The sequence below is a fragment of the Euleptes europaea genome, chromosome 4 (genome assembly GCF_029931775.1).
Source record: "Euleptes europaea isolate rEulEur1 chromosome 4, rEulEur1.hap1, whole genome shotgun sequence".
Lineage (NCBI taxonomy): Eukaryota > Metazoa > Chordata > Lepidosauria > Squamata > Sphaerodactylidae > Euleptes > Euleptes europaea.
Window position 1 is genome coordinate 62,144,037 of NC_079315.1, and position 25,406 is coordinate 62,169,442.

Genomic DNA, 25,406 nt, shown 5'->3' on the forward strand with positions numbered 1-25,406 from the left:
TCACTTTCCCTTCCCCCCACAACAGGCACCTTGTGAGGCAGGTGGGGGTGAGAGTTCTGAGAGAACTGAGACTAGCTCAAGGTCACCAAGCTGGCTGCAGGTGGGACAAAGCCTTCTGGCTTTGTCACACCTCCTCCACCCTTAAGGAGCCAATTAGCTACCTTTCCCCATTAACCCAATTGCCCCTGCACTGGGTCTAGCCCAGCCGTGCTTATTTCTTTGGGCCAGGTGGCCCATTTTAATCAGTTGCTGGCAAGCTCCAACTGATTCTCTAGGCTGCCATAAGCAAGTTGCCTGCCCTTGGCACAGGCTGATTACATCATCAGCCAGGGCCAGAAGGCTCTTTTTAGTTGCTGCCTTGGCAGATCTTCTTTCCTCCGTCCCTCCTGAAGCCTTAGGCAAAGTAAGTTTTTCAGCTCTGTGGCCTCAGCGTGGGGGGTAGAGTCTGGACACAGGGCTTGTGTCTGGACACTAACACTTCAATCCTAAACAGAGTAATAGCCTTCTCAGTACACTGAACTCCATGGATATTGAAGAGTGTTAGGATTGAACATTCAATGTTTAAGAGCACTGTAACTATATTCCCAATTATTTAAGTAGTAACGGTTAATAACCACAGTGAAAGCAGAGTCAGACCAACTTATGCAATACATTTGGCACACAGCAATCTCCGTGTATATGTTTTTTAGGAAGAAGCTATATGTTCTGAACATTAAGACTGCAGTTCTGAATGTTAGAAATAAGAGGGAATGAGTGGAACCATTTGCAGTTCTACTCACTTATTTAAAATACTTGCATCCTAGTTCTCCTTTTGAAATGCCCAGGGCAGTTTACATCATAATAATTAAAACACATACCAGTCCAAGATAATAAAGAGAAACAATCTATATATAAAAACACAGCACAGAAAACCTAAAAACAAACAGCACATTAATAAACCAGGAACCAAACAATAATAAACAGAGGCAGCAATAAAATCAGTATAATAGTATAGAAGCAATTTGGCTGAGGAAACACACATATGTGCATACTTCAGCAGAACTACTCAAAAAACAACAAGGTTTTCTCCTGGAAAGATGCCACAACATTTAGGTTCTAGTTTTGTTTATCTTCTTTATCTTAGAAGGCAGAAGCATAAGAGCACAGCCTCCAAATACATCATGGCAGAAGAACACTGCAACGAGCAAGGCTTCACAGCTGCAGTATAACCAATCATGTTTACATTGAGGTTTTTATGATGATGTGGCATGAGGACATCATCAGGATCTGAAACCTACACAAACACATCAGAAGCATGTATGATATATATTTTATTTAACATAGCCACAACCATTTGATATGGTTTGTCTTTGTGGTGGCAAGGATGTGCTCATGAAGTCTTGATACACATGTAGCCTAAATGGGACTTCCACAGTCCAAAATGGATTATGGGAAGGCTACTGGAAGTTGGCTGCATATTCAGGTGGAAAATCTGTCCCATGCAGAGCTGTTTGGTTTCACCTGTCTCTAACATACACAGAAACCCATCATCACTGAATCTGCAGCTATTCATATGCTACATTACATTCAGAAACTGAACACTGGACAATCCAGATATTTATTTATATTAACAGATTTTGTACAATATGTTCTTTCAACATTTCACAACAACTCTTCTCAATATGTGCTTTCACAGAACCTTAGTGAAACTTGAGAAAAAGAAGTCATGCCTAAAACACTGTTCTAGCTTTTCTTCAAGCCATTTCAATACATGAAATTATGCTCTCATCCGACAATCTTATAGCTTCTAAAAGTGCTCAGTTTATCATATGATCCATGCCAGAGATGTCACTTCTAAGGCTTCTGTACAAATTATGTAAGGACTTCTATATAAAACAAATCCCGGTCACTATGGAATTGTGGCCTTGAAGGTGCTGGTGCTAGATTGTACCTCCCTCCCTTAGATTATCACTAAATAGACTTCTGATTTATATTATAAGGACTCTCTCTGAAGAATCACTTTAACATGCAGTACAATTAACTGTTGAAGAGTTGCTTATAACTGCTGCTCAGAAATATACTGAGAATGCACACAATCATAACTACCATAACATCAAGCTGTATTGTTCTTCTAAAACAGAAAGCATGCAGAAGGAAGAAAAGCAAGGAAATTCTGTCAAACACATACAGTACAAGTACTTGCATGTTTGACAAGACCTGTCATCTTTCTGAAAGTTTTCAATCATACTAAATGGTTTGCAAAGACGGGAAGTGATTTCAGGTGTGTTTTAATTATTCTATTACCCAACATTTCCCCCCCCCCAAAAAAAATTTTTTGTAGAGATGCAAGAAATGACACTTAAGAAGTACTTACTGAAAATTGTGATTTGGGCTGTGTGTTGGACCTACAAATATAAAACAATAAATTAACAGTTTTGCCTCTTGAAAAAAATTAAAATATGTTAGCAGTACGCTTTCCCCTCTATCAAACAGATTGTTATTTTCAAAAGCACAAATCAACATTTTATGTCTGCTAAAACAAAGATATTAATGTTTGTTTTTCTCTCTGAAAAAATGCAACTCATATTTCAATGGATAGTTTCAGACGACAGCCGTGTTGGTCTGCAGTAGAAGACTAAGTTTGACTCCAGTAGCACCAGTATAAGCTTTTGAGAATCAACCCTGTTAACTAACTTGCTGTAACCAACCACTATACTGGTCTCCTTGGTCATATACCCTCCTGAATTCAAATTGCAGTCTCTCTGCCATTTTCCCTCCCTGCCATCATGTAATAAACCTATGCCTTTTCTGTGGCTCCTTCCCGCAATGTACTCAAACATGTCAATGTCCTCCCCTATCCTCATAAAGCTACCTCATAGGCCCCCTACCCTTATTGTATCTAAGTATGTGCAGCTGGACTTTACTACCTTATCTCTTCATCCCATTGCTTTGTTTTCCTTGTGCGATCTGAAAAGGGCTATTCCTATTGATGGGGCAATAATAATGATGAGTATGTATTCTTTTGAAAATGCAGATCACATTCCTCTATGCAATGCATGAGGAGATTGTAACAATATTACCATAAAGTCTGCTACATTGCTGTTAACTGGAACAAGGCACTTATAGTGACATCTTAAGCAGAGTTAACAACCTTGCAAGACCATTCAAGTCTTTGAATGGTATTTTGTTTAGGATAGCACTGTCAATCTATCCCCATATCTAAACCAGCCACACAATAGTTTTGCATACAGACTTAGATATTTGGGGCAAAAATTTGGGACTTCTTCTGGAATATTCCATTGAGATCATGTAGTTGCTTTACCACCACATTAGTATTTCGTTTCTAAAGATTCCATGAAGGAACATCAAAGGTATTTTGGTGACTGCATGAGGTTCATATGCTTCCTACTACTTACTTCTGGAATAAAGTGATGAATGCTTCCTATAGAGAAGGTGTCTAGTTTATTTGGATATTTATACCCCACTTTTCTCCTCACTTGGGGCCCAAATAGGCCTACAACATCACTGTAATTGTAAGGCAATAATTGTGCCTTGATTTTGGGCAGATACCAGGTTCCTGCAACTGCAGATACCAGGCATAACTTTACAAAGATTGGGACTAAAGTTTATAAATACCATATGGAAAGTTGCTACTTATTCTCTGGGCAACAAGAACAGAATGAGTTCAAGTGGTACTGTGAAAATGTAAAGTAATGAAAGTTTGCCTTTTTGTACTTTACGCTAAGGCTTATTTCACATTTAGGCTGCTCTCTGAACTCCATATTTACAGACCATTCCATCTGTATCTACTTTCTTTTACTACTAGTAAATGGTATCAGGTTCAACCCAGACATTTTGTGCTGAGGAGGAAGCCTCAGGCAATGACTTAACTGATTTTCTTTCATGTTGCAATTTATTTTCCAAAAGGAAAAAAAAAGTAGTGAATTAATTTCTCATTTTGCTATTGTGAAAACTAGGAGTGAGTCTATAAAGCAACAAAGCTACTTATAAAAGCCACACTTTAAAACAAAGTGACTCACCCAGCCTTACAAAGAGAACTCCTGTTGCAGTTATTGTCTTCATCCCATTAGTGGCCACGCACTGATAGTAGCCAGTGTCGGTTGTGTCAAGATCTTGGATTCTTAATCGGGAGCCATAGTCTGTTTTCCTTATGATGATCCTCCTTGGTTCTTGAACCACGGGCGCATCGTTTTTCAGCCATCTGACATTGGGTGATGGATGCCCTGCAACTTTACAGTGAAGGATCGCCGTCTGGCCCTGGACTATGGTGATATTGTTTACTGGTTCCAAAAAGGTCAAAAAGTAACCTAAAAAGGTGAAAAGTCAGAAAAAGTCAAAGGTGAGCTGGAACAAGCAACTACTCATGTATACTTATTTATGAACAGCTTTTATAATGTGATTTCAGTTTTTTTAATTAAAACACTCTGTGCAGGTACACAGTTTTCCAAGTACCAGGTTAGCATCAACATTCACCCTCCCATAATTCTGTACTCTCGATGTGTATCTTAATTTAACACAATTTGATCAGAATTCCTCACAATAAAAGTGTGTTTTCATTGGACTGTGACAAAGTTTTGATAACAGGAATGCTGGTGAGTTTGTTCATGCTAATGCTCCAAAAAATGTTCCTAAGCGAACGTTCTACCTGTTATATGTTAAGGCATCATTTAAGTTTGTCAAAGAAAAACAAGCAATACTTAGAGAATTAAAGAACTGCAAGTTTAAAAGGGACATGTAATTTAAATGGCTCAGGAACCTACATACGTCCTCCCCTTATGCACGCAAACTCACACGCACACTGATTTCCATGAAATGTTGCCCCTGGAGACCTAGAAGAACAATGGGATTGGGCATGAAGGAGAAACTATGTGGCATGATGGAGGAACCAGTGAGCATTGTGAATTTAATCTGGATCCAACCCCAAATCATTCCTAACAGATTACCCACACAATTAAAAAAATACAGATAGTACACAGAAAAAAATTGCTTTGCAGCTGGCTTCGTTCCCAGTGGAGCGTCCAAAATACAGGCCAGAGTTCTTAACACAATCATGTTACAACCAGAACTTTGGTGGAACCCAAGAAGTGGCCTATTTCTGTAAGGAAATTTGCTGGGTACAAATTGGTAATCTTTTTTATTCCATTTGTCAAGTTCATTTGTTTTTCGTCTCCTAATTTCTATAATCTATTTATAGGGCAGAAGTCAGAGCACTACAACTGTACTAATGCTAGCAGCCATGGGAGGGGCTTGCTCAGTTTCAGCATTTAGGCAAGCTAAAGCTTCACACCATGTGTGTTCAAACTGAAATGAAAAACTGTCATAAGCATCATCAGAGGCAGTGTAACTAAACGCCCTTACACTGTTTATGGCATTTGCAGATGTGGATAGCAAAGATATAAACTAAAAACATTTCCCCAAGATATCCCCAGCTGGAATACATTTGCAATTTTTTCTTCTTCTTTTCTGCCATAGATACTTCTGTTGGAAAGCTTAATGGAATACTCCAAAGAACGAACAATAGTTTTAGCAATAATATTTTAAACTTGGGTTTTTTTTAAAGCAGCAATGAACTCCTCTGCTTCCAATCAGGGCAAAGCCTGACCCCAGGCCAAAAAGCTGGCTCTCCCGTCTCTAGGCTACGAAAGGCACTGAATTAGGAACACATTTGCACTGCAGGTAATTTAAGTTTGTTTTGGCTTGCTTCTGCCTATTGTTATCTGCTCCTTTCCCTGTTCCAAAATGTGGTGCGCATTTTCTTGTTCTCCATTTGCATACATTTTGGATTGTGGAGTTCGCTGAAAAGTTCCTGGGGATGCATGAACAGCCCCCTTAAGCTGCAGCATAAATCAAGTGATAACAGGCACATCTGATCATGCGTATCACTTTCTGCGAACCAAAATGGCCACGAGCAACAAGGAGTGGGGCCAATAAGGGAAACTAGTAATTAAAGACCCAACAATGGCTAGCTTCAGACTCTTGGAACACAAGGTTTTTGCCTATTAACTGAAGTTAAGTGATAGAAGGGAAGCCAGCTTCTTTTCAAAGCAGTCCAAAATGAACCATACACGAATGCCCAGATGTCAGTACAGACATCACATTCAAGCATGCATTAAAGCTGCTTTAGCCTTATGCTCCAGATGTTCACAAATGCTACTAGGGACAGCCCCCTATTTATAGCTGGATTCGAGTCCAGGAGCACCTTGGGAGACCAGCAAGAGTTGGTGTTTGAGAGTGAAAGCTCCCTTTGTCAGATAGTGGGAAGCTTTGACCCTCAAAAGATTATAACCCAAAATTTTGTTAGTCTCCAGGGTTCTACTGGACTCAAATCTAACTGTTCTATTGTAGACCAACGCAGATACCCTCTGAAACTAGCCCCTATTTATGAAACCTCTCCCAATAAACCACTGCCCTATTATCAAATTTTGTGAACACAAGGTGCTAGCACTGTCATTCTTCAGAACCGAGCTCTTTCCCCAGGGTCTTTAGAAGTTAAATCACTCAGAGGGCAGATGAATGCTTCTCGTGTCTTATGCCCATCCACGTAAAGGCACGGGCATGAAAAACAATGTACCATGCACTGCAAAGTGTGCCATATGACCCTGGGCAACTGCTGAGCTGTATGCAGAACTGCTTTGTGGTACAGATCTCTGCTGCTTTCATCTTGCCAGAACAAACTCCTGTGCCCCTTAAAGCGCCACAATACTGGTGGGGGGGCTGCAGTAGAAAGAAATAAGCAGAAATTGTGGGGGGTGACTTGTGTGAATTTTTGCTCCGCTTGGAGACATTGCTGTGTAAAGTTTGTTTGCACCAGCAGGTCAAAGGTATAAACCTACTTCATGCAGCCCACAAAGCCACAGCCAGGTATCCATGGCCTCAACTAACCGCACCTTTCTCAGGAACATGCCTGATCTGACTGTTCAACTAGAACTGTTTTCCACTCCACTCAGCCACCAGGTGGCAACTAACATATGTTGCACATACAGGCATGTGGGAAGGAAATTTCTGCCAATTCTCCCCTTCTGACTATCACCTCACACCAAATTTCACAGTCTCCCCCCTCCCCCAACCTCACCAGTGATTTTCACTGACTGCATAAGAGAGGTGAAAGTGTCAATGATTCTATCTGAAAATTTGCTCTATTTGCAGAAAAGTCAGATTCAACCCAACAGGTAACAGGATAATGATCTTTTCCTAATACATATTTTAACCAAAATACCAATCGTTTTTATATTTCAGTTTTGCATTACAGAGTGAGTAACAAGACAGCCTAAATCCTGTGCTAAATCCTGTGCTAAATATGTTAGGCTCAGATAAGTCAAACTTACAAGTTTTCAGAACTTCAGAATTAGTTGTACTATTCATCACTAGCTATGATCATTTCTGTCAGTAAGAGATACCGATTTTGGAAATGACATTTCTATGATTGTGATTATTTTCAGACATTGTACCCAAAGCCCCTATGTCAAAGGGAGTCTCTGCAGATGTCGATACACTCTGAATCAAAGTCACTCACCTGTAAAGAATAGCTTTTTCTGGAGAAAAAACTATGAATGATATACCAAGAATTAAAAAAAATAGTTCATGTTTGAATAATTGACTCCCAAGACCAAGTTAATACTTAGAGTAGATGACATTTACAACTATGGTGATATTCTTCAGCTGAAACTAATTTATGGGGTTTAAAATGTTTTTGTGCTTACATCTGTAACTGCATATGTGTACTAATAACTCTGTTCTGAATTACAGCAGACTGAAATGTACAGCATGGTACACCATTCAACAATACATTATTTTAATGCACACATAATAGATCTAAATTCCATACCATTCTTTACACAGACACAGAATAAGTGGAAAGCAAGGCAGAGAGCAGAACATATATTTAAATGCAAAGCACTCAGATCTACTTGCTAGCAGAATGTGAATATTTATGATATATTCAACCCTCTTAAAAAGCATCTGTACATTAACAACACAACACTGAAGAACTAAAACCTTTTGATGAACAACATCTAAAAATCTTCTACTATTTTGGAGGATCTACAATTACAAGTTTCAGAGTGAAGATCACTCCTAGAGATTTAAGGAATTCCTCCCTTTTACTGGACTCCTCCCAACACCAAGCCTAACAAGCCACATTTTCAGTTCTAATACCCTAACAGTTCATTACAAATCTTTCTGAAATGATGCACTGTGGTTTTCAATTATTTAATATAGTTCCAATTGCTATTTAACACACACACACTAATTTAATATTGAAGAGTTGCCAGGAGAAAGGAATGGGTACACTTGACCAAGGCCTATAGGAGCCTAGACCCGAGATGCTAGAAAATTATGCTTAAGAATATATTGATTCAAACTTTTTTCATTCCCCTTTATCTATGGGTGTCCAATCTCATGAGATTTACTGGACTCAACAAAGAAGCTGAGTTAGATCACAATGAGTTGTTAGTAGCATTTTGAACACAACAGCAACTGGCTCAGGTTCCCCTCCAGAGCAGAGATTCTAGGCCTAGTAGCTAGGAATGGTTGCAGAGTATATTTATTTACTTCATTTATACCTAGGGTTGCCAAGTGCCAGGTGGTGGCGGGCAAACCCCAGCCAATCCACCTGGCTGCCCGCCAACCAGCTGAGGGTCGGCGGGGAATGCGTGCAAGCTCGCCTGCCTGCAGCGGTACGTCACTTCCAGTTGTAAAACGATGCAGCACTTCTAGTTGTAAAATGCATCACAAAAGGCCGTTCACCTCTCAGACTGGGAGTTCTTTTGCTAAATTTCCTCATAACTAATAGGGGTGGGGGCAGCATATTCCTGAGGGGGGCAGTAGATCCCCGGTGGCAGAGAGTGGTGCAGCCACACCGCCTCCCCAGAGGCTTCCCGGCCGCAGCGGAGGAAAAAAAAGCTTTTTAACAAATAAAAAAATAGAAAAAAGGGGGAAATGCCCCTACGGTTTAGCTCCAGGGTGTGTTCCCAGGGCAAAAGGGGTTCCTTGGAACACCCCGGGAACTCCACCCCGATGCCAGCGTGGCCTGCCGCTTCCAGTATTTAGGACCCCATAACAGCGGCTGCAGCAGCAGAGGCCCGCACCACTCCGGGATGCCCAGGTGCCAGTTTGTGTACCACTTGTGCCAGCATAAGTGCCCATTATCCTGGGTTAAATGAGCACTTCTGCAGGCGCAGGGTCACCCCAGCTCCTATGGAGCTTCGCCCCTCAGGAATGTGCTCCAAAACTCCTTATTTTCCATACATTAAACAAAGTATCTCAGTAACTTCTTTGTTTGGGGAGAGGGGACTCCCTTACACTAGATACCCATATATCTAGCTATAGACCATGCAATACTATATCTTTCAGGTGTCTTACATTAAAGCAGTCATTTTCCCCCACTGAAGTACAGATTTAAAAAATAAAATAAAATATTTTTCCGTAGCTTTTCACCTCCTTCTAAAGTGGTTTTCTTCTCCTTCTCAAAGTGTGAAATGGTGTTTTTCCTTGCAAAATATTTACAAAGAACTTTTCTCTCCCTCTCCCCATAAAAACCTTTTCATTGCCAGCAACCACACAAGAAATAAGACGAAGAGCATCCTTCTGTCCATGCTCCCCAGCAGCTGATATAAAAAAAGGTATAATTCAAAACAAGGAAATACTGAAAATGAGTGCTTGCACTGTCATGGAGCTACTACTGATTTTATATACATTCTATACGATTACACATATAGTTCATGTTTCCAGAATGTATTCCAGGATACTTGCAAAGAATTTTCTTGAGTTTTTAAAACAGAAATTATCTTCTTTAGAATATAAAGAAAATATGTATTAGTATTAGTGTGCTGTAGCAAATTAAAGTGTTCTAATACTCAAGAAGATCAGTTAAATGTTATTTTATAGTGTCTATAAAAATGTCTGGGTAAAAGATCACCTCTGACTCAATGTGAACCTAGCAGCAACAAATTAAGTTACATTGACTGCAACAGAATTGTATTACCTCAAATCTCATTTTGATCATTAAATTTTGTAGTTGCTTTCACTGGCAAGGACCCAAAGAGCTACTTTAGCAGTACCGATTGGCTTGAGTATATCCAGCAGCACCCTGGACTCATTTGATTTTTTTTTTTTTTAAAAAGCATTTTATGCTGTTCAGCAAACTAGTTTTGAAAGTTTTCATTTCAAAATAGAGGTCTCACGTGGCAGAGAGAAGGCTGCTATTTAAGAACCCCAAGTTCAAATAGCCTTTGGCCATGCAAAAACTACTGATAAAGTTCCTGAGATCCAAGCCATTAAGCTTAATTAAATGCTTGGACTCATTCAAAATCTTTCATTAGATGGACTTCCACGATAACTAATTCCTCTTTTGTAACAGTAGAGAACATATCCGTGTGTTGTTATGGAAGGAAACTGAGATATGGGCATGCTTGGTCCTCTTCCAATCTGCGTCCCATCCCATAATATGAAGGTGGTGGGGTTACAGTGTTAGACTCACCTCTGACACTGATGTTGTTTAATGTCAGGTCCATTAACAATAAGACTCACATGCTACAAAGTTACTTTGCAGCACATGAAGGTGGACCTGGCATGCCTGACTGAGACCTGGGTGATGGAGGCGAGACAGTTGCCCTGAAAGAACTGGCCCCCCCAGGTTTCTTGGTCCTTCAGTGGGCTGGGGAGGTGGAGTGGCGATGATCATCTGGGAGTCTTTCTCCTTCAGGGCACTCCCCGCCCCAAAGATCGCTGGCATTGATCGCTGTCAATGTTGATGCTGCTGTAAACAGCTGTGTTTGCACTGAACTGATGCTTTCCATCCTCCGGAATCAGCTCCTCCTTTCTGAAGACTGTTATTCTTGACGTTAACTGCCACTGTCTCTTCACTGATTTTCTCTCTCTTGTGTTACAATGTTTTTTGAGTTATGCTGAGGTTAAAGTTATAGAATCCTCCTTAGTCAAGATGTTGTTTGTTATTTAATTACTTTGTGAATAGTTATTAAATACAGTTTTCTTAACTTTTAATACGTGTGCTGTTTAGAAATTCCTCCATGTTCACAGACTCTGCTGTTTAAGGAGGTGGAATATCCTGCATCTGGTGAGTGACCGGGATATTACCCCTGAAGGAGGATTGGGTTATTTTTCTTGTTCCCTCTAACAGGGCTCCCCTGATGGATATTGTCAATCTGACCCTGAGTATGGGAGTCTTTCTGGAGAGACTTAAGGAGGCAGTGGTGAGACTGCACTTACAAAAAAATCACTGGAACCTAGTGAACCTGCCAACTACCGCCCAGTGTCCAACTTGTCGTTCCTGAGTAAGGTAGTTGAGAGAGCAGTAGTGGAGCAGCTCCAGGCTTTCCTGGAGGACACTTCAGCCCTGGACCCATTTCAGTCTGGCTTTTGGCCTGGCCATGAGACCGAGATGGCTCTGGTCACCCTCACAGACAATCTCCATAGGCAACTAGATCGAGGAGGGTCGGGCTTCCTGTTATTGTTAGATCTGATAGCAGCGTTTGACACGGTTGACTATAATCTGTTGACCCACCGCCTCGCTGATATTTGGGTATGTGGGAAAACCCTTCAACAGCTGCACTCATTCCTCCAAGGTTGAGGAAAGAGGGTGGCACTAGGGGAGAGAGTTTCACCCCTACACACGTTGGTGTGAGGGGTCCCTCAGGGGGCAATTCTCCCCTCAATGCTGTTTAACATCTACATGTACTCCCTTGTCCAGTTTGTCCAGAGTTTCAAGCTGGGTTGTCATTAGTATGCTGATGACACCCAGCTATATCTATTGATAGACGGATGGCCAGATACCTTCCCAGATACTCTGGCCAGGTGTCTTGAGGCCATGGTGAAGTGGCTTAAACAAAGCCAGATGAAATTAAATCCATTGAAGATGGAAGTCCTGTGGCTGGGTTGGGGGGGGGGCAGAGATGGAACACCTGCTCCCAGTTCTTGACAGGGTGAAACTAACACCAGCAGCTACCATAAAGAGCTTGGGCATGACGCTGGATGACTCCTTATCAATAGAGGCCCAGGTCATGAATGTAGCCAAAATGGCATTTTTCCATCTATACCAGGCTAAGCAGCTGTTAACCTACCTGTCCTGCCCTGACCTAGCTATGGTGATCCATGCAATGGTCACCTCCAGACTAAACTACTGAAACTCGCTCTATGCAGTGTTGCCCTTAAGGCTGATCTGGAAACTCCAACTGGTCCAGAATGCCACAGCAAGGATCCTAATAGGGACCCCTTGGAGAGCACATATCCAACCACTGTTCTGCTACCTGCACTGGCTCCAGGTTGAATACTGGATCAGGTTTAAGGTTTTGGTATTAACCTTTAAACCCCAAAATGGTCTGGGACTATCATATCTGCGGGACCGCCTCTCCCATTATACCCCTCAAAGAGCTTTATATTCATCATACAACAACTTACTAGTAGTCCCCGGCCTGGCCTGGTGGAAATCTCTGTCAAATGAGACCAGGGCCCTGAGGAATCTAGCTCAGTTCTGCAGGTCTTGTAATACAGAGATGTTCCACCAGGCCTACGGTTGAGGACAGCAATGGTTCCATCTTAAGCTGGCCTCTCTGCTCCATCTCATTTTACCTTTAGTCTACTTATGCTCCCGCTGCTCTCCCACCTGAATGTTCCAACCACTATTAATATGGAAGCGTCATTGATGTTATTGATTTGGATTTTGTGATTTTAATTGTTTAACTGTCAGATAATGCTATAGTTTTAATTGATTCTATGACTAAATGTATCTATGATGGATGTGAGCCGCTCTGAGACCTGCCCTGGCAGGGAAAGGGCAGTATACAAGTCTAATAAAACAAACAAATAAATAATATTGTTTGCAGTAAACATTGTAAGTTCTTATGCTTGTTTCAAGCTTGAATGATTTATTTCTTAGTCCATAGAGTTGAATTAACATATGACAGCTGTCATGTCAGTAGGTTTAACAGGTACCCAGCAGTTTCCATACTGTCCCTGGGAAAAGAAGTTACATGGGTACTAATTCTAAGTTTGTGCCAAAACATCACTTCAGCAAAGGTTAAAAATGTTGCCTTTGTTTCTTCTTTAAAAAATCTTTTCTAGGATGTAAAGAAAACACTTCTGCCCAAGTCCAAATAGAAGGGTGGTGATGGTGGTGGGGAAATGTATGGACACAACCAATCACTAGCAGGCACGTTTTCAAGTTGTGTGTGTGTGTGTGTGTTAAGTGCCGTCAAGTCATTTCCGACTCATGGCGACTATGAATCAATGTCCTCCAAAGTGTCCTATCCTTAACAGCCTGGCTCAGATCTTGCAAATTGAGGGCCGTGGCTTCCTTTATAGAGTCAATCCATTTCTTGTTGGGTCTTCCTCTTTTCCTGCTGCCCTCCACTTTTCCTAGCAAGTTATACAAGGCCAAAATGTTCACAGAAAGATATATTATCAGGTTTTCTGGGTTCTCGTTATGTTGTTCTGAGGGCTATATCTTGTGTTCTTTATTGAAGACATGAGTACATTCATACACAGAAATAGGATTAGTGCTCAAGATGGTGGTGCATCAAAAAACTGCTTCATTGAGGCTCAAAATGGGGGGGGGACACCATGGGGCATGTATCTCCTTAAGTGTGGACACCAGCAGCTCTTCCTACTGACCTGGCTATCACCAATAAACAATGGCATTGAGGTTCAGCACAAGGTTTGGATGTAGAATGTGGGAATGAACATCAATACAGAAATACTGGAGTAATACACATCCCTCACTGTCCAGTTTGATCTGAGAAATCCCAGCAGCAAAAAAACCAATGCCAAAATATGTGGCATACGACTGGCTGCATTGGTGTTGCACACTCTAAACTTTGTAGTGCATGGACTTTGCTCTGTTATTGAAGTCATGCTTGTGCATTCTTGATGTAGCTTGCTTGCATTTTACAAGCTTGATGTAGCATGCTTGTATTTTACAAGCTGTTTACATACATAATGTACATAAGAGAAAGATGGATATAAAACCCATCAAGTGCTATTTCAGCACAGCAGGAACACAACGTGCATCTAATCCAGCTGTCTCAGCGATTCATTGAAAGCTACCATATTTGTCAATTAAAATACAGAAATTGCACAATACAATCAGAATTTATGTTCAACTAAATGAAGAACATCTCAAATGTGTGTTTTATTCTACTACATTATTTTATTGGCAGTAAAACATTAATATAAATAATGGTTGCTGCAATTATATCACTCTAAACCAACAATAAACTGGGAAGTGTATGAACCAGGCTTTTTGTCATGCCTGTATGCATGCCTCACTCTTCCCTTCCTTCCTTGTATGTAGAATTCCAGTTAGAAATTAGTTCTGCTTACCTATGACACACGAATGTAGATGGATTAACCTGGTGTTAGTTAACCAACACAATCCAGGATTCTATTTGTGGATTAAACCCTGGTTTCGAATACTGATTCAAAGGGAAAATGTTTCACTTAACCTGTGGGCCTGCATTCTCCTGTTACAGGCAATGGAAGTTAATTTCTAACCCTGAATCTTCTACACAAGGAAGGTGGAGGAAGGCATGAGTTGCAACAAGCCATGTTTGTGAACATTCTGGCTCAGTCAACCCAGTGATGTCTGAATTTGGCCCAAATGTACATAAAGCTACCAGAAGGAATACAGTCTGGCATAAAGTAAAATTATTAGAATATTCCATAGTACAGCATTCCAAATTTCAGTATGTCCTATGAAATAGCTTGTAAAGAAGACCTAATTGTAAACACAATATGATTTTTAAAGGGTGTTCAGCTGTAGACGCTAGAGCAGCCAGACTATGTAAAATGCTGGTGCAATTGAGAACAAAGTTCTGTGAGTCACCTATCAGCTATTTAAAGATAAGTAAGCTATCTGAAGTCCCAGCAAATCAACCTGAAATCAGAGTTCAGTAAGTAAATTAAATCTTACAATTAGCAGAGGGAAAAAATTTCTTAGCTGATTATTTTGGTATATCCAATGTTATTTAGGAACTGTAGGCAGATCCAGCGGAGGGCATCACAAGATGTCAAAGCTCAGCTCAGCTGGACCCAAGGTGGGTGGCCACAGCATTCCTCCGTAGGATCCTGAAGAACAGTAATCTCAACTGCAGCCGCTAACGCCCTGGAGGGCGCAATAGGGGAAGCTCCTGGCTGAAGCACAGAAGCCCCATGTCCTTCTCCCCCTTCCAGGAAGAGAATCTTGGAGTGAAGGGGAAGAGAACACCAGAAAGGTACCCTAATCCTACTCCTTCAGCAATAGTTGATGAAGCCCCTCAAGATAGACAGAGAGGGGAAGAGAAAATAAGAACAATGTAGAGAAAACAAAGGAGTCGCTGCACTCTTTGATAAGCACAGTGAGATGACCACCTGTCTGCAAGTCAAAGAGGGCTGAAATTGGGGCTTGTGGGAGAAGCCCCTCCCACTAGGAGTCAGTAAAAGATTGACGACCCTGCCTGCCTCTAGAGGGAACATCGACCCATGAGTTGTGACTGCCCCACCCTGAACAAAGGAGAAGCTCACAATATCCACATCTGCATTAAAATGACCCAAATGTAGAGGCAGAGTAATAGACTTGAGAGAACTGGTTAAGGGAAGTGGAATGCTTTTCCTGAGACACAGAGCTCGGGTTTTGTGGGTCAATAGCAAACTCCATAGAAAATTCAGAAATCATAATCCTTGACAGGATGTTAGCAAAATAACCAACAGTTACACTTCAGCTGCCCACACCATACTTGTTTCAAATAAAGAAGCCAGAGCTACACTGTAAAAACACTAGAAGTGGCTCGTAACGGAGGGATTGGGTTGGAGCTTACTGGACCCAGCTTTAAAAGTAAAAGAGACAGTTTCTTATACTACTTATTCAAATTGTGCCTGTTCTGTAAGAAGTGGTCAGGGCTTGTATTTTCAAACAAGATGAAATGGCTCAGGGTTCCACCAGCTCCCTCACGGTTAGCATTACACCTTCCTGTAAATTCTCAAGAGAAGCTGCCTTCTACTTTTTTGTGTTGATTTTGTAGAACACAGAAGCAAAAATGCCTTCAATGTAAAGTTCTCTGGCATGAACAGAGGATGTGGGGAAAGGGCTGGTTTGGTACAAAGCTGAGACAAGAAGTGACAAAAGTATGACACCGCTGCTCACTCCCCCAAGAAGTACTGAGGAAAGTGTAAGAGGCATGAAAGATCATTATGCTTCTTGGTGTTTTGTGCAAAGGAAGATGGTCTCTTTTCTTCCAGTCCTATGGCACAAGCAGAGAACTTGGAAAGAAGATGGGTTGGTGGGGATCACAAATAACAGCAACTAGTAAGTCGAATCAAAATTTGGGATCACTGAAGATATTTACCTATCAATATTAAAGCTTTTGCACTATAGATTGCATATACATAATAAGGGAAGACCAACAGAATGATTATTATTACCTTTGTGAGTTGGAACTGGTCTCTCATGCCCATCCATTTGACCTAATGGATCATCAGAATCTGGTATCTCCATTTCCCCTAAGTGAAAAACACAAATATTTAAACATCAAACCTAGTTCACATGTAATGTATTTGTTTCTCTCTCAACGTCTTGACTTGCAAATTGGGTCAGATTATACTATTTGTTTTATTTACTTCATTTACATTCTCCTCCATGTGACCCAGAAGCATCAACCTCCTCTCCTTCATTTTATCTTTGTATTTGTGTAGAACCGCTGCACCCACATTCAAGAACACTGATGCCAAAAGCAAAACATTTGCAACTGTCTGTTCCTAATAGTATGTATTACAAATAAGTGAAATGAAAATTCCTTATATGTGCCACCATGAAGAATCATAACTTTTCTTCAGATATAATGCAGTTGATTGTACAGCAAGAGTAATTTCCAAAGTAACTTTGTCATTACGTCAAAATTTGGGTAGGGACAAAATTATCTTTTACTTGTTTTAGAAATCTCATTATATTACACTGGAACCCCATTTCTTTTCTTGACTGACAATGGAAAAGAGGAACCAGGGGAAAATGCTACGCCATCCAGTTTTTAAACACTGAGTTATATTGAGAATGACTGGAATACAGGTTGGGAACTTGATGCAGAATCAGCAGGATGCTCTTGAAGCACAATGGCTGATGGTTCCTGACAGTTATACAGACCCCCCTGCCGGGGTACAGCATTTAACTAACAGATAAATTAACAGATAATGGCATAGAAATCAATACTCAGGAGTCATCAACACAACTTATCCGTACTATGACTTCTAAATGTATATTGAGGATTTTAAGAGTTTTTTTTTAAATAGCATTTTTATAGAAAACTAAATTTTATAAAACTTCCTCTCCTGAGTTTTCAAGTTACCCTTTAGTTAGTTGAATTCTAGAGACAAACAGAAGAAAATGGGGGGGGGCATTTCCCAGTTCCCACCCTCCTGCATTCCTAACTGATTTTTAAAACCCTCAAATCAAGACAGAAAGAGACAAAAGTATCTGTTCATGTAAAAAAAAAAAAAATACACCCTCTTAAATAGTAGCTTTATGCAAGCCTTCCATGTGCTCAGTATGTTTATTTCTGGCAACACCACCTACCTCCAGATGTGCCTTATCAGAGGATAATTACAAGCCACAGAAAGTACAAACAGAAAAAATCTGTATGAATAGTCTGTTAAATTTGAAAGATCCTCTTTGCATCCTCTTTGCAAATTACATATCGGAAACAGACATTTCATTTCAAACTTTCCCCTTTAAAATTACTTTTTTAGAAAACATACTCTGACTTTGAACATTCACCGTTAATTATAAGCGTCTCTGAATTTCAACCTAGACATTTTTCTAACTGGAAATCAATGCAACACCAGACTCTGAGCTGCTTAACATAATAGAGCTTTAACATTGTACAGATCTTTGCAAAGTACTTGTCAATAAACCACTGAAGCCAAAGAACATTTATTCCTTTCTATGGTAAAACAGTAACAGTTGCAGTACTTAGAGGCACTTCAAAAATTAGCCATAGATCCATATTTTCCTGTTATTGACCAATTCAGCCAGGCTCTTCAATTAGGTACTTTCAATTTATTTTGTTTTGCCATAACTGGACTACAACACTGATGCAAAAACCAAGTATTCTGTATGTTTAGTTTCATTAAACAAGTAAGGACATACATTTTGTTTAATAAACCAACTGTTTTAAAGAGCTTAAAAATGTTATAGTTTAAACCTTAATGAGCTCATGATCTATCTCACCCATGTACATACTATCAGCTCTGCTACTGATTTTATTAAGAAAAATTAGCATGTTAATCTGTCAATCTGTTTGCAAACAAACAAAAGTAAAGCAAACGCTGGGGGGAAACAAATTATCTGCAGGCACAGACAATCCTGGAAAGCACAGGTAACCCTTTTCCAGTTTCCTGAGCCTCCACATGAAGCCTGCTAGGTGAACTTGAGCCAGTCACAGTTCTCTCAGAACTCTCTCAGCCCAGGCGGAGGCAGTCAATGGCAAACCACCTCTGAATGTCTTTTGTCTTGAAAACCCTACTAGATCATTTTCAAGTCAGCTGTGACTTGGCAGCACTTTCCACCACCAGAGGATCCTTATCGTTTCAATGTTTAATGTTTTACATCTCTGTCAAATACACTTACACATTGCCTGAGACCCTGAAAAACCACACAGGCAGCCCATTCCTGAAGGGGAGGAGGAAGCTGGGAGCGGTGCAGCTGCACTGGCTCCACAGAGGCTTCTTGCCAAAAAATAAAAGTTTTAAAGAATTTTTCTTTCAAGTGGGAAGCTCCTCCATGGAGTTTCACGGGGCTACGCCAGCTATTTTGCTGCCATTGCAATGCTGCAGTATAAAGGGGCATTCCCAGACCGAAAGCAGCAGCTCCACCCCTAAGAACACTCCGGGAATAACCCTCCCCCACCCCCCGATTCCAGCATGGGCACTTGCTCCTGGGATTTCACTGCACTACTGCATTGCTCCCCAGCAACACTGTAAGTGCCCCCATACTGGCATCTGTGTGCGGGGTCACACTGGCTCCTATGGCATTCTCCCCACTTCAGGATTGCATTGTACATGGACTAGAAAACCAGAATAGTGTAGCGGATAGTGTCTGCCCATGCTCTGGGAAACCCAGCTTCAAATCCCCACTCTGCCACAAAGCTTGATGGGTGACATTGGGCCAGTCACTCTCTCAGCATAAACTACCTCATAGGCACATTGTGAGGATAAAATAGAGAAGACAAATATGTATGCAACCATGGAGGAAGGACAGGATAAGAATGTACTAAATGAGCAAACAAAGAAAGCAAACAACCAATACCTGTTTAAAAGGACTTTCACAGCCACAGCTTTCTAGGTAGTGGATTAACATAACCTAAAGACCTGACAACGTACTTTCTTGACTCTCATGCCAAGCAAAAAATCACCAGTTTCTTCACCACAGTGGGCCTGCATGCATGCATGCCTATATGAATAGATAGAGCAGGGGTGTCAAACATAAGGCTCGTGGGCCGGATCCAGCCCCCGGAGAGCGCTTATCAGGCCTGCCAGCCAGCCGAAGCAGACACACACACACACACCACTCCCAATCTGGGCTAGTGAGGCATGGCCCAGCCTAACCAAGTGAGATTTATGTCATATCTGGCCCTTGGAACAAATGCGTTTAATACCCCTGAGCTAGAGGATACCAGAGGATCAAAAGCTGTGTGACCATGATTCATATTTTAGTGTTTTTGTGATCACCCCTGTTTGTAATCGGACCTGTCCATGCTGGCAGGACCTACCAGAAACAGGCGTTCATGTGTTGCTTCATTGTGCTTTTTATGTGCCATTATGGGAAACCTGCATTGATCCACTGATGCAGGATATTTTCTATCTCCCCGCAAAGGACAAAGTGGCTTTCCTCCTGGCTGATCAGAGCCCCTGTATTACAGAGGAGGTAGCAAAGTGTCTTTTAGTTGCTTTAAGGATTCGAGAAACCAAGTGCAAACCTACTTGATTGTTGTCATGATTGATTATTTTATTTACATATAAACTGTATTACTGTATAATTTTATCTGGATATAACCATATTTATGATTGTAACTGAAATTCATATGCCATTAAAGGCTGATACAGACAGTGTTTGTGATACTGAAGCCAACCCTTTTACTGATATTTGAAACCCAGCTGTAACCATCTCTTTATGGGATTATATAAATTGGTCAACTAACATGAAACATCATTCAGTTGCAAAGGTTACCAGGGCCACTGTGGAACTTGCAGTGGAATTCTATGCAGAGTTACTCCATCGTAGACCCATTAAATTGGATTAGAATAGCTCTGCATAGGATTGCACTATTAGCAGCCATGATATCAATAACCTTCTTTGAAAATCTGACACACATAAAAAGGATCCCCCAGACTTAAATGATCAATACAATAACCCCACAAGGGAACCCGGACAACATATTGACAATATCCTTTTCAAACATTTATCTGAAAGATAGCATTCTGGAATAATGTTGCACTACTTCTTCAGTGACTGATTTATAGAGTGGTCATAAAAATCTACAAATAGGCTAGCATGTGGAATGAACTCCTGACCTTTGGGTGCTAAGCAATGAAAGTGTGCTGATGGCCAAATTTGATACGCTACAGGTATTTGCTAGTTATGTAAAAGACAAATTCAATAATTGCATGGCCTGTACCAGCCAAGAGGGCACCAATCACGTTAATTCCTCTGCCTCACAAGAGCTTGTGGGAATGGAATATAAGAAGGAAGCATACCCTATTATCATGCAATCTCTACCACTTCATGTGAAACAGTATGGTCAACAATCTGGTACCTCAGCACACAAGTTCTGACAATACAGTTTAAGCATGTGCATGAAATAAAAGCATGTTGCTCATCAGTACTTGAAAAAATACAAACATCTTTCTGCTTTACTAACAAAAATCCCAGCAAATAAGCCAGAGGTTTAAAAATAAAACATCTGGGGCACTTAGCTTGTGGTTGGTTTGAAACTCTGTTGTTCAGCACATCACTGCCAATCCTTTCCGTTGCACTGGGATGATACTCTACTGAGATACAACGCAAGAGCTCTTTATATGATGCCAGTGTGAGAGACTTGGGAACCTCATTCTAAATACTTTTTCATTAGTGTAGTGAATGATAAAAGAATGGGTTAAAGCCAGCCATTGTATTTACTGCACTTCTCAAAATCGAACAGGCTAATAACCCAGTCCTCTGAGAGAAGCTAGGCAGCAGTGGTAGGCAGGGAATAAGAAGAACCACAGCTTACTACAGATCGATCACCATTGCTGGACTTGCTTTTTTTCTCTTTTAATGGACACATCAAAGGATTCCATGAGGGGTGATCATAATAAAACTCCTTAGGAATTCTTAGGAATCACTATAAATCTCAGAAATATTTTTCCTCGATAACTGGTTATGGATCTTGCCCTGATACAAAAACACAACATGTGTTCCTTTTCACTCCTGAGGAGAATCCTCCACCAGACAGCTTACAGCTCACACAGCTGTTCCAAGCTCTGTCTGTTAACTTCTCTCTCAGCCAACTGTTAGTTCTTAACTGTAAGAACTCTCCAACTGCCATTCTCAGAATTCTATTTGACCTCCTTGTCAATCATAGGACAACTATTTAGAATGCAGCTGTACTTCACAGCAGTTACCTTGATCAAATCAGTAATGGGCACTTTAAAACACATGGAAAAAGAAACCATCTCTCTCTATATTTGCTTGGACAAATTAGTGAAATGATGAGTTAACATGCTAACACAGTTGAAACAATAAACTCAAATACTGGAGCAAACTGGACCAGCTCAATGGCATCTAATTAGATTTCACATAGAGGGGAAATCTGAGAGAGCAATCCTAAGGGGGAGGGGAGTTAATCAGTGCCCGGGGACAGCACTGCTGTGCCACCTCCTGAGCATATTGCAGTGGTACAGTAGGTATAATAAAATAAATCCCCCCAAGCCCAGTGAAACTGCACCACAGAATTTCATGGGGCTATGCCATGATTTTTGTAGGTGCAAATTTGCACCTGCAAAAAGGGGCATTCCTGGGGTGAAAGGGCTTAGGGAACTGAGTAAAGTTAGCCCTGCCCCAGGAATGCCTCCTTTGGCTGCTCTGGTGCTCGAGCATGGCTAGGGTTGCCAGGTCCCTCTTCGCAACCAGCGGGATACTTTGGGGGCGGAGCCTGAAGAGGGCAGGGTTTGGGGAGGGGAGGGGCTTCAATGTCATAGCGTTCAATTGCCAAAGCGGCCATTTTTCTCCAGGCGATCTGATCTCTATCGGCTGGAGATCAGTTGAATTAGCAGGAGATCTCCTGCTACTACCTGGCAGTTGGCAACCCAAAGCATGGCACTGCGGCACCGCTCCCCGTCACCAGCATAAGTGGCCCTGCACTGGCATTAGTGCCAGTTTAGCCGATGCATGTGGCACAAATGCCAGTGCAGGGGTCATGCTGGTTCCTAAGGGTATTCACTCCCCCTTGTGGATTGCTCTACCCATTAGACACAATGATCAAGAAAGTTTTTGGAGCCATAACAGAAAGCTCATGGAAACCTTCAGTATGCTACAGCAATGAGGGAAGAAGTAAATGCATTTCTAGAAAATATTAGGAAAGTAAAATGGAAACAGAAAGCGGAATGAGCAAGTAACCACATGCACAGATCTGTTTATCCCCTATCAAAAAAGATTCCATAGAACTGGGTTGCTCCTAGGCTTTCAGCAGTCCGGTGCACACCTAGCAGCATAGGACAGCTTCTCCTATTAGTCACCTAGTAAAACTGCACACTTCTCCAGGCTGAAAGAACTGACCAGTTGTCCACTGAGAACCAAACTAGATGTGCTTATGTTTAAAGAGTTTGATCTGGGTTCCTCAGACCCAACTCGGATTCCCTGCAGCCACACAGAAGCTGTGGAGAATGGCTTTTAAAAAAATTAAGGAGAGCCTATTTGGACTTGGAATGTTGCCGGGAAGGGCTCCTGTCTCCCCCCACTCCTATGCCATGTTCCCATGATGGAACAGTGCTGGGGGGAGACGTGGAAATAATTCCCCAGAGAGAAGCACTGCTACAAGCACCATTCTCATTTATAGGTCTACCACTTATTATGATTTGCAATAATTTAAAAAAATCACAATATCGAACTCATTTTTGTAACTGACAATATAGATGGATGATAAATGAAGTAAATAAATTGATATATCATGCTACATAGTGTCAGATAATTTGATTGAGGGAGGGAGGATAATGTCAATAATCCATCCTTGTGCCAACAGCAAAGATGTATGTATAGATAAAAACGAGGGGGTGACAATACTCATATCTGAATCTTAGAAAAGATTGCTTGGTAGTGCCATATAGGGGCATGTATAATGCATGATAATAAATTAACTCACCCGTCAAATTAATATCCTACAACTCACTAATATTTTCCTTGGTTGCACTCTTGCTGGCATACCGTCAATTATCAACGTCTATAACTCCTCAAACAAAGGAGCCACTGTAGGTTTGTAATTCAGCTGCCAATCCAATTACTTTTGCTGTGAAACGCAAGCTACTTAGGTTGCTGAATCACAGCCTTTCACTGGAATTCCTCCCTCCCCCAACATCTGCAGCTCCTGGCAACAGACATCAAAATGGCACAGAGTGTTGAAATGTCTACAAAGAGGCAGTTACTGCAACAGTTAGCACATCCCTTTCATAGTGATGCATGGATAGGACCTCCACTGTCTCTGCTACTTACAGTTCCTGCCTGAAATAAAAACAAGGCCAAATGGGCAAGGCTGAAGACTTCCTGTTTAAATTATAAAATAAACACACACACAGGCATTTTGCTTCCTTAAACAAGCAAAGCTAATGATTTCAGTGTTGATTTATTTTTTTAATTCTCACTGAAGAAAACACTTCTGCATTCCTCTCATGCTGAATTCAGAGAAATGGTCAGTTAGCAGCATGAAAATCATCAAGTTGGAGCCAAATTACATCACGTAAATCTAAATGGCAATGAAGCCTCATTCAAGGATTTCTAATCCAGAAGTAAAGCCAACTTTCAAAGAAAGCCCGCTCTCCAAGAAGTAGCAGGCTACAACTGGTGACAAAAAGTCATTTTATGAAGTAGCAGGTTTTCATTATATTCACTATTACGTTCTCCTTGACTATTCTTAAGCAGTCCTTAGATGCGTAAGTCAGAACCCCTTTATTCCAGTTTGCTTTCAACCACCTCATGCCTGAGTGGTGCTTCTCTAACCTTGTTATCCTACCCTTTCTCTAAAGAGCTCAAGGTAACTTCTATGATTTTCCCTCTTCTATTTTATCTTCACAACAGCCTCATGAAAGACCATTAGGCTGACACAGGGGACTGATCCAAGGTCGCCCAGTGAAGACTTGGGTCTCCCCCACTGTAGTCCAAAACTTTAGCCACTGTACAAGTTTAACTACCGAAGAACTCCAGAACATCTGTATTTCAGTAAATGCTGGTTTTATATTTGGGATCTGATAACTCGTGCAGTAAGATTACCAGTTTCAGGAGGGTAGGAATTTTCTGCAGAACAGAAACTTAATACAGGCTGCCCATTTCTGGAATGCTGGTTTAGTCTTCCAACAGGATAACAGAGTCAGTATATTGCAGTAAAAATAAACAGGGGTCTTGTGACACCTTAAAAACTAACGAAACTAAAACTAAATTTTGTCAGCATCTGGTGGTTTAACTCATCAAAGAGTGGGCTGAATACAATTTAGGTAGTCTTTAAGGTGCCACAAGATTCCTGTTTATTCTTCAAGCATTTGTTGACATGTTTGTTGTTTTTGTTGAGCAGTCTGTGCAAGAGGGCAAAAATTCATGACAAATGGATCTCCACGGCAGGGTAATGGCTGCTGTTTAGACAACTAGCCTGGCCTTCAAAAAAGTAAAAGAATGGGAAGTCTTGCTAGAAGGAATACAATGAGGGCCTAATCACATTTCAATGTCCTCGTATCCCCCCTCAAGACTTGTTGACAGATGTGCCTTGGATGTTCCTTGCTGTGTTGTCCCTGTATTGTTTTTCTCTTACTTACCTACTGTAGCCTAAATCTTATGTTAGCTGGAGGGCCTGAAAGCCTTCTGTATGAAGCACCCACCATGCCAACACATGATATCTAGGAACCTGACAAGCCTAGCCTTACTAACCAGGAACTGAAGACAGTCCAAGTCACATGGGAGGCTCTTCATACAAATTAACTAACTTTGTGAATTCTGAACACTTGAAATCAAGCCACATTTGCAGGCCTTTTCTCTTTGCTGCTCCATTGGACTCCTACCTGACCAGAGGTTTACAGACATTGAGACAAGGAATTAAAAAAAAAACACAAGGTATAATCCACACTGCTCGTCTTGCTGGGAAAATGAAATCTTAACATGACAATGACAGCAACTCTGCCTCTCTCAGCCT

The 25,406-nt window shown here is 41.1% G+C and overlaps 1 protein-coding gene across 1 annotated transcript in view; it reads right to left on the minus strand.

The window, feature by feature from the left end:
* The window catches only part of ROR2 (receptor tyrosine kinase like orphan receptor 2), a 154,768-nt gene that overhangs the window by 33,920 nt on the left and 95,442 nt on the right, over positions 1 to 25,406 (minus strand). Inside the window, exons 2-4 of the mRNA XM_056848715.1 lie at positions 16,411 to 16,488; positions 4,020 to 4,307; positions 2,354 to 2,384 (exon numbers count right to left, since the gene is read on the minus strand). Of these exons, the coding sequence (XP_056704693.1) occupies positions 2,354 to 2,384; positions 4,020 to 4,307; positions 16,411 to 16,488 (397 nt within the window). The remainder of the gene's footprint in view (positions 1 to 2,353; positions 2,385 to 4,019; positions 4,308 to 16,410; positions 16,489 to 25,406) is intronic.